At 42.0% G+C, this 14597-nt stretch overlaps 1 protein-coding gene across 1 annotated transcript in view; it reads right to left on the bottom strand.

The window, feature by feature from the left end:
- Positions 1-14597, bottom strand: part of FGD4 (FYVE, RhoGEF and PH domain containing 4) — a 263589-nt gene that overhangs the window by 22345 nt on the left and 226647 nt on the right. Inside the window, 1 exon segment of the mRNA XM_050748560.1 lies at positions 3954-4126. Coding sequence (XP_050604517.1) covers positions 3954-4126 — 173 coding nt within the window.

Raw genomic sequence — 14597 nt, 5'->3', positions numbered from 1 at the left:
CCTTAGAAAACAAATTTCCTTGACTGTCGTCAGGTTCCCTTTTTCCCTATAAGGCAAACGTTATTTCCTCTTTCTTGCAGGTAGCTTATGTTGCTGGCTGCTATCACAGACCGCATTTGAAAAATCCTCCGTAGTGGAGTCTGAACTGGGTAAGATCTCCAAATTGAAAAATTCTGAAGAGGATGAAAGAGTGTGCTCTATCTGTTTGTATGTGCTTGGTAGAGGGGCTAAGTTTGAATTCTAGCCTGAAGGTCACCTGCCTGCCCACAGGTATGAAATATGCATGAGGCTAGCTGAAGGATTGTTTCTGTGTCACAATCTATCTTTCCAGCAAATTGATTATTGAACACCATGATGTGCCAGGAATGCTGCTGGAATCTGTGTCCACCAAGTGGAAGCTTCTGCTCATTGTTCACCTGGGGGCTTCAATCTTGCTTCTCAAAATAAAAAAAAAAATTAAAAATTAAAAAACTCTCCCTATTGCTCTGCCTTGCCACCACAGCTCTGTTGCCCTGGAAGCACAGTTATTTGCTAGCTGCTTTTAGCCTTTCAAATGCAGAGACACCCAACAAGTCTTTATAGCTTTTCATTTTAGTTTTTAGTTATGGTAGATTGTTTTCCCCCTTATATTTTTATTTCCACTTAGCCATAGAAAACCATAATGGTATTCTGTATATAAAACAGAATACTTTTTATCTTTTTGAAAGTAGAAGAAGCAGCACAAAAGTACTTCAGTCTTGAGGCTGACTCACACCTTAGCAAGAAAAGTGGGGTCCTTTTTTCCCAGTTAGCTTCAGAATCAAATACTCTTTCAGTATCTACAAATATATACCCAAGTTTTGATTCCACATAATTCCTATGGCACTCTGACTTTCTTGGAACTTCAGTGTTTGTCCCATTCTTAACAGAGCATGATAGGCTGGGTGCAGTGGCTTAGGCCTGTAATCCCAGCACTTTGGGAGGCTAAGGAGGGCAGATCACCTGAGGTCAGGAGTTTGAGACCAGCCTGGCCAACATGGTGAAACTCTGTCTCCACTAAAAAAAAAAAATTAGCTGGGTGTGGCGTCATGTGCCCATAATCCTGGCTACTCTGGGAGGCTGAGGCAGAGGAATTGCTTGAACCTGGGAGGAGGAGGTTGCAGTGAGCTAAGATTGCACCATTGCACTCCAGCCTGGGTGACAAGAGTAAAACTCAGCCTCAGAAAAAAAAAAAAAAGAGCATGATAGATCATACCGAAAATAATCACTTAATTCAGATGTTCAATATCACCATATAAGCACAAATATAACTAAAGCAATGAGATTAGGTAAATAAAAATTTTTTGACAGAATAACCATGTTTCCAATAAGAAATGGAAGGTATCCAGTACTGTGTGTTGGAATGTTATAAAGTGATGACTGCCTGTACTTAAGAAAATTCCTCACCAATTAGCCCCATCTTGATGAGAAAATAGCCCAACTGGCTAAAGGAGGACTGAAAGTATCCATTCAGGCAAACTAAGAAACCTTAGAAATATCTCCCCTGTAGTTACACACATCTCTTGGGTTTGCAGATTGGAAGTGTGCTGAAATTTCAGAGTCAGCAATGCCTTCATTCTTTCTGCAATGAAAACTATGATGATCAGAACTCTTGATGAGGCTGGGTGCGGTGGCTCACGCCTATAATTCCAGTACTTTGGAAGGCCAAGGTGGGTGGACCACCTGAGGTCAGTTCGAGACTAGCCCGGCCAAAATGGCGAAACCCCATCTATACTAAAAATACAAAAGTTAGTAGGGCTTGGTGGCAGGCACCTATAGTCCCAGCTACTTGGGAGGCTGAGGCATGAGAATCACTTGAACCCAGGGTATGGAGGTTGCAGTGAGCCAAGATCATGCCACTGCACTCTAGCCTGGGCAACAGAGCGAGACTCTGTCTCAAAAAAAAACAAAAAAACAAACAAAAAAGAACTATTGATAGTGTTCCTTGTTGCCAGGGCCATTAGCTCAGTAAATCAACCACTGAGTGAGGACTCAGTCAAGAGCCTTCAGCAGAGCATCATATATTCTGCCCTTGGGTTTGAGGGGCTAGGGCCCGAACCCACCATGAGGTAGGGAAACAATGACACTCAAAGGCAAGTTTCAAATGCTACCTGCTCCCTGAGGAAAAGGAAGTTCAGTACATATTCTCTGTGGCAAATCAAAGAACGGGCTGTTTCTTCAAACTTTCCCAGCCTGCCCACATTCCAAAACTGTAAATTCACCAATTCTTGGACTCCCTGGGTACAGATACCTGTTAAAATGATTTATTCTCTTTTAAAATCTGAAATTTCAGCTTTTAAGCAGTTACTAAGTACAAATATTCAGGGTAAATTCATCTGAGCAGCCAGAAGCATAAGCTAATGGTGGAAAGGACCAGAAGAATATTCTGAGTCTCCATGGATTCTGGGATATTGACGCCACTAGAGCTAGGATTGGTTCTTCACCCTCTGCTCTGTGACCCCCTGAAGCATCTAAATTTTTACCAGGCCATGCATTAGAACAATAAATGGATGACTTATTATTATTTTTTGAGACAGAGTCTCACTCTGTTGTCCAGGCTGGAGTGCAGTAATGGGATCATGCCTGGCTAATTTTTGTAGTTTTAGCAAAGACGGGGTTTTGCCATGTTGGCCAGGCTGGTCTAGAACTCCTGATCTCAAGTGATCCCCCCACCTCAGCCTCCCAAAGTGTTGGGATTACAGGCGTGAGCCACCGAGCCCAGCTTGGAAGACTGTTTTCTAAAGCAGGTATTTCAAAACCTGACAGCACTCTGTATTCCAGAGGTTCATGCATGAGGTAGCTCTGATCAACTGCAGTGGTTCTCATGGACTTTTTAATCCTTTAAAAATGGTTACGGGCTGGGTGCAGTGGCTCATGCCTGTAATCCTAGCATTATGAGAGGCTGAGGCGGGCGGATCACCTGAGCTCAGGAGTTCAAGACCACCCTGGTCAACATGGTGAAACCCTGTTTCCATTAAAAATACAAAAATTAACTCAGGAGGCTGAGGTAGGAGAATGGTGTGAACCCAGGAGGCGGAGCTTGCAGTGAGCCGAGATCAGGCCACTGCACTCTAGCCTGGGAGACAGAGCGAGACTCCGTCTCAAAAAAAAAAAAAAAAAAAAAAAAAAAATTTGCCAGGCGTGGTGGCAGGTGCCTGTAATCCCAGCTACTCAGGAGACTGAGCCAGGAAAATCGCTTGAACCTGGGAGGCAGAGGTTGCCGTGAGCTGAGATCATGCCATTGCACTCCAGTTTGGGCAACAAGAGTGAAATTCCATCTCAAAAAAAAAAAGTAAGGGAAAAAAAAAAAGGTTATGGCTAGGGGAATGTTAGCCAGAACTCCAAACCTTTCTCTCCCAATAAAAATATAACAAGAGCCATACCTTCTAGAAGTCCTGGTTGTCAGAGGCCACCTGAGTCCCTAATGGCTCCCTTCATGTATTCTGCAACTATGGTGGGAGAAGTTTTACCCTTACCACCCTGCCTCTTACGAACATTTCTTTCCATTCAAGTGCCCCTAAGGCCCTAAAATGTAGAGTATCTGAAAGACTCAGAGATTAGCATGGAATAACAAGCATCAACAAATATTTGTGGACCAAAAGGAGGGGTGGAAGGATTAGGAGAGAACCTTTTCCTGTAAATCAAGGTACTGGCTTGATGGCAATAATTTCATCCTCTGAGTACCCTGTATTTCTGAAGAGTTAATCAATTTACTGAACGCTTACTGTCAACAAACCACTGTCCTAGGCACTATGGAGGAATTGAGAGAGAGGAGACATGACTTTTCAAGAACCTACAGCTCTGCATTTATATCCAACCAGAGTCCCAGAGATCTGCAGTATTCACTTGGGGAAAACCCTCAGAGCCATTCTGTTCTAATGATTCATTCTGATGCTTGCTTTTGGAAAGCAGTGTGATAGTAATGGTTCCCTTACCTGGCCTGCAGTTCCAGTGTTCTCTCTTTCCCAGATACCTGGAAAGTATGTGGATATTCTTCATTTTGAGTCTCTACAATTTTCATTCCATCAATGCCAACCCTGGTTCGAACTGTGAATTTAGAGCCTACCAAGCTGAATCTGGGCACACAGTACAGCAACATGTTGTTGAACTGCAAGGAAGGAGAACATATATCAGTAAAGAAAATAAATAGGGGAAACTGATCAGTGTTTTTTTTTTTTTTTTTTTTTTTGAGACGGAGTCTTGCTCTGTTGCCCAGGCTGGAGTGCAGTGGTGCGATCTCGGCTCACTGCTAGCTCTGCCTCCCGGGTTCACGCCATTCTCCTGCCTCAGCCCCCCGAGTAGCTGGGACTACAGGCGCCTGCCACCACGCCTGGCTCCTTTTTTTGTATTTTTAGTAGAGACGGGGTTTCACCATGTTAGCTGGGATGGTCTGGATCTCCTGACCTCGTGATTCGCCTGCCTCAGCCTCCCAAAGTGCTGGGATTACAGGTGTGAGCCACCGTGCCCAGTCGGAAACTGATCAATTTTAAAGGCAGCCCTAGACAAAAATTCTAAGTAATTTCTAGAGAACACAGTACTGCCTGCATGAGAAAAATTATTTTCTAAAACATTGAGGTTTATGCTTGTATAAAAAATCATATTCTCGCACTTTGAAAAATATATTTCCCATTCATGACTCATACATATTTTATTGATATTCATTTAAATCAACAGTTTTATACTACTGTACTAAGCAAATTAGTTCAATAAATTCACAACAAATTACTAAGGACCTTTTGATATACCAGGAGCTTAATTTCTTAACCTTTTAAGTTCTTAAACACAAGAATTTCTCATTGATGTATCTTAGAGGGCAAGTCTAAAACTAGGTGTTAGAAGAAGAGAGTAATATTTAGCAATTATTATTACATCGGAGATAGGGTCTCACTCTGTCACCCAGGCTGCAGTACGGTGGTGCAATCATAACTCACTGCAGTCTTTAACTTCTGGGTTCAAGCCATCCTTCTGCCTCAGCCTTCTGAGTAGGCGGGACTATAGAAACACACCACCATGCCCAGTTAGTTTTTCTTAGTAGAGATGAGGTCTTGCTATGTTGCCCAGGCTGGTCTTGAACTCCTGAACTCAAGAAATCCTTCTGCCTTGGCCTCCCAAAGTGCTGGGATTACAGGCCTGAGCTACCACGCCTGGCCTCAATTACAAATTGTTTTTGTAGACATAGGGCCTACCTATGTTGCCCAGGCTGGTCTTGAACTCCTGGCCTCAAAGGATACTCCCGCCTCTGCCTCCGGAAGTGCTGGGATTATAGTGTGAGACACAGCACCTGGTCAGCAATTTTTTTTTTTTTTTAAACCGGACTGTTGAATGTTAAGCTTTTAAAAAATAGCCTATTTATTAGTTCAAATCTCATTAGAACATGTGGGGTTTGGACATTAAACCCTACATAAAAAGCAAGCCACAGGGCCAAGGTCTCTGTGATCCCACAGTGCTCTTGAATAGTATTATGAATCCTTAAGTCTTGCTTAAAAATTTACCACATATGGGCCAGGCGCGGTGGCTCACGTCTGTAATCCCAACACTTTGGAAGGCTGAGCGGGGTGGATCACCTGAGGTCAGGAGTTCGAGACCAGACTGGCTAACATGGTGAAACTCTGTTTCTACTAAAAATACAAAAAACTAGCTGGGCACGGTGGCGTGCACCTATAATCCCAGCTACTCGGGAGGTTGAGGCAGGAGAATCACTTGAACCCAGGAGGCTGAGGTTGCAGCGAACTCAGATTGTGCCATTGCACTCTAGCTTGGGCAACAAGAGCAAAACTCCGTCTCAAAAAAAAAAAAAAAAAAAAGACTTTACCACATATGATTTTTCTGAAAAGCCATCAGTTTTATTAGAGGTCTTTAAAGGCAGCGCCTTATTCTTTACAAGATGTACCTTTAAAAATGAAGACTATCCCTGTCTCTACAAAAAATACAAAAATTAGTCAGGTGTGGTAGCACGCACATATAGTCCCAGCTACTCAGGAGGCTAAGGTGGGATCCCTTGAACCAGGGAGGTAGAGGTTTCAGGGAACCGAGATCACGCCACTGTACTCCTGCTTGGGTGATAGAGTGAGATTCCATTCAAAACAGGAAAAAAAAAAAAAGCACGGGCTATTAATTGCATGAAAAATGGTATGTTAGAAGGCTGACACGATAGAAATTGACTTTCAAAGACTTTATGAAATTATTTAGTTCACTTTTGACTATGTTAAAATATGCAAAGAAATAAAACCGTAAATATTTGTGTTAATTTGAGGGCGGATTCCTGAGAGAAGATCTATACTCATCTTCTTCATATTTATTGCTTCTCAAGTTGTTTCTAGGGTTACATGTATTTTCTAAGACCAGAGCAATTAGGGAATAAAATTGCTTTAAAATTTACTTTCCCAATAGCATGTGGGCTAAATTCAACATGGTTTTTATTTTACTTGCTTCATCAAGATTTCTCAATTTATTAATTCTTCAAATTTTCTCTAAAATTTTACTTTCAGCTGAGTACTATTATTAGCAGAGGCTCTGAAGCCAGACAAGAAGCTCTCAAACCTGCACTCTACCTCTTATGAGCTGTGCAAACCCTCATGCCTCGAGGTCATTATCTGTAAAATTCACAGGTTGCTGAGATTAAATGGAACAAATGTGAAGTATGTAGAACAGTGCTTTGCACAGACTAAGTGCCTAAATTCAACAAGTCTTCTCATTTTATCTCCTTGGGACTTGAGTCTAGATCCGTCCTGCTAGGCCCTCTGTTCAGTTTCACATTGCTATGAAGACAAGAAAGGTTGATGGGTATGTAAAACATTCCAACAAGTTTATGTGACGGTCTGTAATAGTCATTCTGGATGTTAGTTTCTCACAGTTGTTTTCTCATTTTGTAAGTTTCTGTATCCAGTGTTATAAATTTCAGTTCCACACTGGAGAATGTAGAAATAAATGATTACATCTGTAATGATCACATTACAGATATATCCAAAGATATAACCTATATCCTGGAAAAAAAGACAGAGCTGTTTTTTTTTTTTTTTTCCTTAAATAGAGATGGGGTACTGCTATGCTGCCCAGGTTGGTCTTGAATTCCTGGGCTCAAGAGATCCTCCAGTCTCAGCCTCTCAAATATATCCTCTTGGGGTGTAGGCCTTTATCACTAACTGTCCACTGTATCTGAATCTGGCAATGACACCCTCATTATACATAGATTTTAGAGATCTGAAAAAAAGCTCCAAAAGGTTTTTTATCACCATCCATATCATTGTCTGATTAAGGCCACAGCTTGCTTGCTAAGTTTTCCTGTTAACACTTCTATCAAGGCCTTCTCAGGGGGATATTTGGTTGAAGCTGTGAATGTTGCAGGAGCTGCAGAGCCACCAGCACAAGGGACAGAGGTCACACATTCCAGCCATCAACAATAATCAAATTGTTCCTGCAAACTGAGTGACAAATGTAATGGTATGGCATAAAATTTGTGAGTTATCTGATACTTGTCCTCAAGTTGGCTTTTAAGTTCAGCACTCATGCTGTTTTATAGAAACAAGTCCATGAATATGAAGGTTTTTAGCATTTACTATTTGTAGTTATGCTCACATGACAGATTATCTTATAAATGTGTATGTTTCTCCTTCCCTTTCATGCTTTCAGGACTATATTCCCTCTATTATATTCTCCCTAAATGGGACTTCACATATATCCTTTTCTTCTTTGCATAGGTGAAGGTGGGAGCTCCTGCACGATAGAAATCATTGCTTACAAAGAAGATATCAATATATAGGAAGAAACCAAGTAGCTCGTCCTGTTCCCTCCATGAACCTTGCTCCTGTAGCAAAAGCCACCACCACCTTTCACAAATAATTACTTCCCCCTGGGTTTTCCCTGATACTGAAAAAAGAAATTATAGCAACTATGGTATGAAGAACATTGACTTTCCCTTTTAGGGTAGGAGATTCCCTTTTATTTCATGCCCACAGCTTAGAAGTAGTGATCAGTGAAGCAATCTCAGACTAGCGAGGCAATTTCTACAAGTCCTAGGTGGTGATAAAAACTACAAGCCTCGGCTGGGCGCGGTGGTTCATGCCTGTAATCCCAGCACTTTGGGAGACTGAGGTGGGCAGATCATGAGGTCAGGAGATCGAGACCATGCTGGCTAACACAGTGAAACCCCGTCTCTACTAAAAATACAAAAAATTAGCCGGGCGTGGTGGCGGGCGCCTGTAGTCCCAGCTACTCAGGAGGCTGAGGCAGGAGAATGGCATGAACCCGGGAGGCGGAGCTTGTAGTGAGCCGAGATTGCGCCACTGCACTCCAGCCTGGGCGACAGAGCAAGACTGTCTTGAAAAAAAAAAAAAAAACAACAACAAACAACAAACCTCAATATTATTAAAAACACAGGGAGGGAGGGTCTTTCTTGATCTCTACTGTTCAAGTATTTATTTCAAGCCTCTAAAAATATGTTTGACTGAAATAATTCAATTTTGTTTTCTCACCAGTGACAATTTCATTAATGTTTGTTTCCAAAGGTAATAGGATATTGGTGGAGAAAATTTCTAGTGCTTGTTCTGTGTTCAAAGATTAAATAAGGGAAAAATAATCTGACTCTATCAAGTTCCAAGGAAATAAGGAACAGAACAACTCCAAAGAGCCAAGAATAAAATGTCTTGGTTGTTTTGCGGGGTAATTTGCTGCTTTTATTTTATTTTTTTTAAACTTTTGGATGTCAGACAGTTTATTTCAAGAGTACCTGCCATAGTAATGTGTAAAAAGTATGTGTTGGGAAACTTAATCCCTAATGCAGAAGTGTTGGGAGGTGGGGCCTAATGTAAGTGTTTGGGTCATGAGGACTCCAGTAATCTATGAATTAATCCAGGAATAGACTAACGCCGATTATAAAAGGGCTTGAGGCCATGAATTGGATTTCTTGCTCTCTCTCTTTCTCACCATGTGATGCCGGCCTTCTGCATGTTACGATGCAGTAAGAAGGCCCTCACCAGATGCCAGCCCCCCAATCTTGGACTTCCCAGCCTCCAGTACTGTAGAAAATAAACCCCTGTTCCTTATAAATTAGCCAGTCTCAGGTGTTCTGTGATAGCAACATGAAATGGCTTACGTTAAACAGCATCCTACATTAAAATAAAAAACCATGAAAAAGTGTGGTGTGGAGGCATGAAAACATGCAAACACATGAAGATCATTTAAAAGCAGATAGAGGATTCTAAATATAGTTTGGTTTTCTAGACAAATGTAATATCTCAAGTGTAGGAAACAGAAAACTAGCCCTCATTACCTTTCTAGAGAGAAAAGAAGATAAAAATGGTGCTTCTGAAGTTTCTACAAGCAAAAGAACAAGAGGCTCCATGGGAATAAATGTGCACTGGCGAGGCAGGATTCTGTGACAAGCACAGCACTGGAGAGGGTGGATGAAAAGAACCAACATGACACTGGAAATGTTTCTAAGATGGTCTTCAAAGAATGAATGTGGCTCTCCTAAAATTCCTGCCACGTGGCCTCATTCTCCTGGGAGGCAATGGCATGATATGTTTGATGGCTTAAAGTAGCTGGAACAGGAGGAGTCTTTTCCTCAGTCACTGACTGCCATTTTCCCCAAGGTTCTTTGCCACCTGTCCTCCAAAGAGCTGTTTAATTCAGCTCTGCACCAAGATATTCAACATAAACCTCTTTCCAAAATAACTCCCAAATGTGAAAATTGGGCCGAGGCAATTGGTTAGACCCAGAGCTCAGAGTTTAACTGCAGAGGCTGTCACATTAATGAGGAAGAAGAGAAAGGAAAATGATCCTAGCACCTAAAAGGCAAAGACAGAGGAAAGACATTGGCTCCCAGTTATGTTGTCTAGAATGGTGTATTAAGCATGTCTTTTTATTTATGTATTTTTGATTTTAGGCATCTTAATGCCTTGTTGACACTGACAGGACTGCCCCTCCCAAGGTTATCCAATTCCTAGAGAGAGTAACACGCCTTTCATGTGGAAATCAACCAATTCAGAACTCATACCTGCAGTCACCTCCTGTATTGAACACTTACTCTCTGGGCCACTATTCTCCTGCCCCAGTCACCTCAGGGCCAGGACAACAGACCCTAAGCCCGGCCCCTAAGCCCTAAAGAAATTATTCCAACTAGCCATTCCTAATCCTGATGCTCTGTCTTGCCCATTCCTTCCTGCAGAAACCACAATAAAGGCTCTTGCCCACGTTTCTGCTTGCTCCTCTGCCTCCTGATGCTGGTGCTTTCCCACTGCTCTCCCGATTCATATGCCACACCCCCACCCCACCCCGATTTGCCTTTCCGATGGCAATCATCTGACCTTTTATAACAGACCTCTGAAGAGGACTCTGAACCCTAACATGACACATCCTTGTTTTCTATCTAGCTCTCTATATTACCTGTGAAAGAAGTACTTCTGTTTAGCACAAATGAGAACTTTTATAGTTAATCTGGTAAAAATACACATTTTTAAATTATGAAGATATTCACATACCATAAAATTTACTCTTTTAAAATGTACAAATCATGGTTTTTAGGATATCTGTAACAGAACATTTTACGTCTCTAAAAGGGAACCTCGTATCCATTTTCCATTCCTTGCTAGTATTAGGGAACCACTGATTACATCCTGTCTCTATGCATTTGCTTTTTCTGGACATTTCATATAAATACTGTAGATGGTCTGTTGTAACTGGCATCTTCCACTTGATACAACATTTTAAGGTTAATCCATGTAGCATTCATAAGTTTTTATTCCTTTTTCTCAACATATACTATTTCATTACATGAACATACCACATTTTGTTTATCTATTCAGTTGATGGACATTTAGGTTGCCTCAAATTTTTTGGCTACTATGAATAATGCTGTTATGGACAAATATGTACAGGTTTTTGTGCAGACACACGTTTTCAATTTTCTTGAATTATAAAAACTTGGAGTAGAACTAGTGGGTCATATAGCGACCAAATTCTTTTAAAAACATGACTGTTACAAAAAGACTTTTAAAAGTTTGTGGAAAAATGGAATTAAAAGAAAAAATTTTATTTCAACTTAAGGTCTACCAAGTTCAATTTTGTAATCAATGATAGCAGTCATTTAATCCGTCCTAAAGAACTGAGGGTCCTGAGAATTTTACCATGGCAATGCAGTAGTTTTTACACTATTAACTGAAGAAAATGGGTGTCCTTTACAGATTCTTTAAGATTAGGAAACAAAAAGAATTCAGAGCCACCAAACCAGGACTGTAAGGTGTATGCTTAATGATTCTCTGCCAAAACTCTAAAAAAATTGCACTTGTTTGATGAGAATAATGAGCAAGAACATTGTCATGGTTTAGAAGGACTCTTTGGAGAAGCTTTCTTGGGTGTTTTTCTGCGAAACTCTTTGGCTAGCTTTCTCAAAATCGTCTTATAATAAGCAGATGTTATTGTTCTTTGGCCCTCGAGAAAGTCAGCAGGCATATTGTCTTGAGCATCCCAAAAAAACACTTGCCACGACCTTTGCTCCTGACTGGACCTCTTTTGCTTTGACTGGACCACTTCTACCTGTTGGTAACCATTGTTCTGATTGTATTTTGTCTTCAGGATTGTACTGGGAAAGCCATGTTTCATCTCCTGTTACAATTTGTTGTAGAAATGCTTTAGAAGCTTGATGCCACTTATTTAAGATTTCCACCAAAACTTCTGCTCTTGTCTGCAGCTGATCTGGGTGCAACATTTTTGGTACCCATTGAGTGGAAAGTTGCTCAACTTTAAGTTTTCAGTCAGACTTGTGCAAGATGAACCCCACTGAGATGTGTGTGGTATTGGCTACTGCTTCCGCTGTTCACTGTCAGTCCTCTTCAATTAGGGCAGGAACGAGATGAATTTCTTCCTAGCGAAAGGATGTGGATGGTCTGCTGCTGCAGGTTTCATCTTCAACAATGTCTTGACCCTTCTTAAAATCAGTTACCCATTTGTAAACTGCTGATTTCTTTGTGGCACTGTCTCCATTAACTTTTCATGAAGAATCAATGATTTTGTCATTTTTGCATCCAAGCTTCACCGTAAGTTTGAGGTTTGTTCTTGCTTCAACTTTAACAGAATTCATGTTGCTTTGATTCAACCTGATGTCTTTATTTTTTATTTATTTATTTTTCTGAGACAGGGTCTCACTCTGTCACCCAGGCTGGGTAGCATGGTCATAGCTCAGTGCAGCCTGGGAACTCTTTGGCTCAAGAGATCCTCCTGCCTCAGCCTCTCAAGTAGCTACGACTACAGGTGCAAGCTACCATGCCCAGCTAATTTTTAAATTTTTTGTAGAGACAGGGAGGTCTCTCTGTATGTTGCCCAGGCTGGTCTTGAACTCCTAAGCTCAAGCCATCTTCCTGTCTCGAATTCCCAAAGTGCTGGTATTAGACGTATGAGCCACTGTGCCTGGTCTCAAACTGAGGTCTTACCCTTCTTAGTGCCTCAAACCAGATACTGTTTGGACATGTTATAATAAGTTACTATGGGTTTATTTTGTTGCAAAATGCTTTGAAATCTATGCATAGTTTTTTCATAATATGCATTTTCCATGAACTTTGTCAAGACCCCTTGTACTGAACACCCCTCTGCATGACAATTAGTTCCTAAGTTTTCCTTTCAATGGAGACTGGAAACAGACACAGAAGTCTCTAAGCCCCCATGACAACTCATGCCATGGTGGGTGAGATGACTGCCTCGCAGCAGAAAAGTCAGACATGAATAACATCGTAAGAATGTACTGTATGCCAGTCACCAGGCAGCCTTTTCACCCATGTGTCTGTTTCTCTTTAATAACAATCAGAATGAAAGCTAACGTTTATTAAGCTACCATTCGATGTTAGCTTATTCTTTGTCAATGCATATTATTATTATGATTCTTCTTATCATCTTATTAGATATAGAAAGGAACTGAAATTCATTAGGATAACAAAGAGTAAAGGTCAGGTGGACAGAGTCCAAAAAAAAAAAAAAAATGGTCTGGATGCCCCAGGAAGTGCTCTTATATTTGAGATAAGCCTCAGACTGTCATTTCCAGGAAGTGAAGAAAGGGCCAAGGACTGATTGCAGTGAGAAAGAACTATCTAGAGAACTCATGTACTTTTCCCATAGATATTTTAGACATAAGTCTTACAACCAGGCCTATATATATTTTTAGCCTAGAAAGATTAAAAATAGTGACTACAGAGGATTAGGAAGAGAATTGATGTCAGGAAATGACACACCAACAAAATATCCAGGAAATGGTACCCAATTACCTGAGAATGAAAGAGAAAATCTGAAACAAGCAAAAGGAGCATTTCCGAAAGTATCATATCCCACATGTGTAAAGTTAAATTGTTGTCAGTATGTGCTACTGCAGTAAATTATACAGTCAAAGGATCCTTGGGGTGTTGCTTTGTCAGCGGTAAACCTTTGTGGCCAGTGGCTCCTTTGCCTGAGATCTGCTTGGGCCTGCTGGGCTCATTCTGCCCATTTGGCCTGGCGGGCTGCGCTTGGCTTGTGCTACCAGCCCAGATCCCACACCTGCCAAGGGCGAGCCTGGAGCAGCAAGGGGTACGTGAATGAGCGAGCACAGGTTCTGGGTCATGTGCACAGCCAGGCATGCCGGCTACAGCAAGGGGAGCATTTCCAGGCACCAGCATGGGTGCCGGCTCCCTGCAAAGCTATGGCTGGACCAAGCATACCGCAAGCGGCTTCCACTGCTGGCACTGGGGAACATGTAGGGCCACACCAAGCCACCCTCAGCACCCCCTTGGCTTCCCTCCCATGCTCATTGGCACCCAAAGTCTAGAAGAGGCTGAGACACCAGGGGCCTGGCATATCAGCACTGTCCCCAGTGTGTGCACACCCTGCTGGTTTGCAACAGCACCCAGGCTTGACCCCAAATTTGCTCCGAGATCGGAAGGGGCATCGGGAGCGGGGAGAGGCCAGGCAGTGGGAGCAGGCATTTCTGAGCCTGCAGGGGTACAGGGGGCTTCCCAGGAATGCCTGGGTCAGCAGCTGCGACTGGGTAGCTGCCCTGGCCATGCCTCTCCTGCTGCAACCAGCATCATTGCAGCACCGCTCCAGATGGGCCACTACTGCTGGCCATCCATACCAAGTATACAGAAAAATTACAGAAAAATACGTTACTTAGAATATTTCCCTAAATGGAATCCCTAAATGGAATATCCCCTAAATGGAATGTTGACTAAAACAGGTTAGATATAATTGCTTTGGTGAATAAGGAAACATTCTACTTTTCCACGCTGTATACAACTATTTTTATATATAATTCCTTTTTTTAGATGGAGTCTCACTCTGCTGATCTCAGCTCACTACAACCTCCACTTCCCAGGTCCAAGCAATTCTCCTGCCTCGTCCTCTTGAGTAGCTGGGATTACAGGCACCTGCCACCACACTCAGCTAATTTTTGTATTTTTAGTAGACTGGTCTCAAACTCCTGACCTCAGGAGATCCACTTGCCTCGGCCTCCCAAAGTGCTGGGATTACAAGCATGAGCCACCGTGCCCAGTCACATTTTTATATATAGTTCTTTTTTTTTGAGATGGAGTCTCGCTCTGTTGCCCAGGCTGGAGTGCAGT

The sequence above is a fragment of the Macaca thibetana genome, chromosome 11, assembly GCF_024542745.1.
Source record: "Macaca thibetana thibetana isolate TM-01 chromosome 11, ASM2454274v1, whole genome shotgun sequence".
NCBI classification, from domain to species: domain Eukaryota; kingdom Metazoa; phylum Chordata; class Mammalia; order Primates; family Cercopithecidae; genus Macaca; species Macaca thibetana.
The sequence above is the reverse complement of the archived record's forward strand: the minus strand, read 5'-3'. Positions and strand labels throughout refer to the sequence as shown.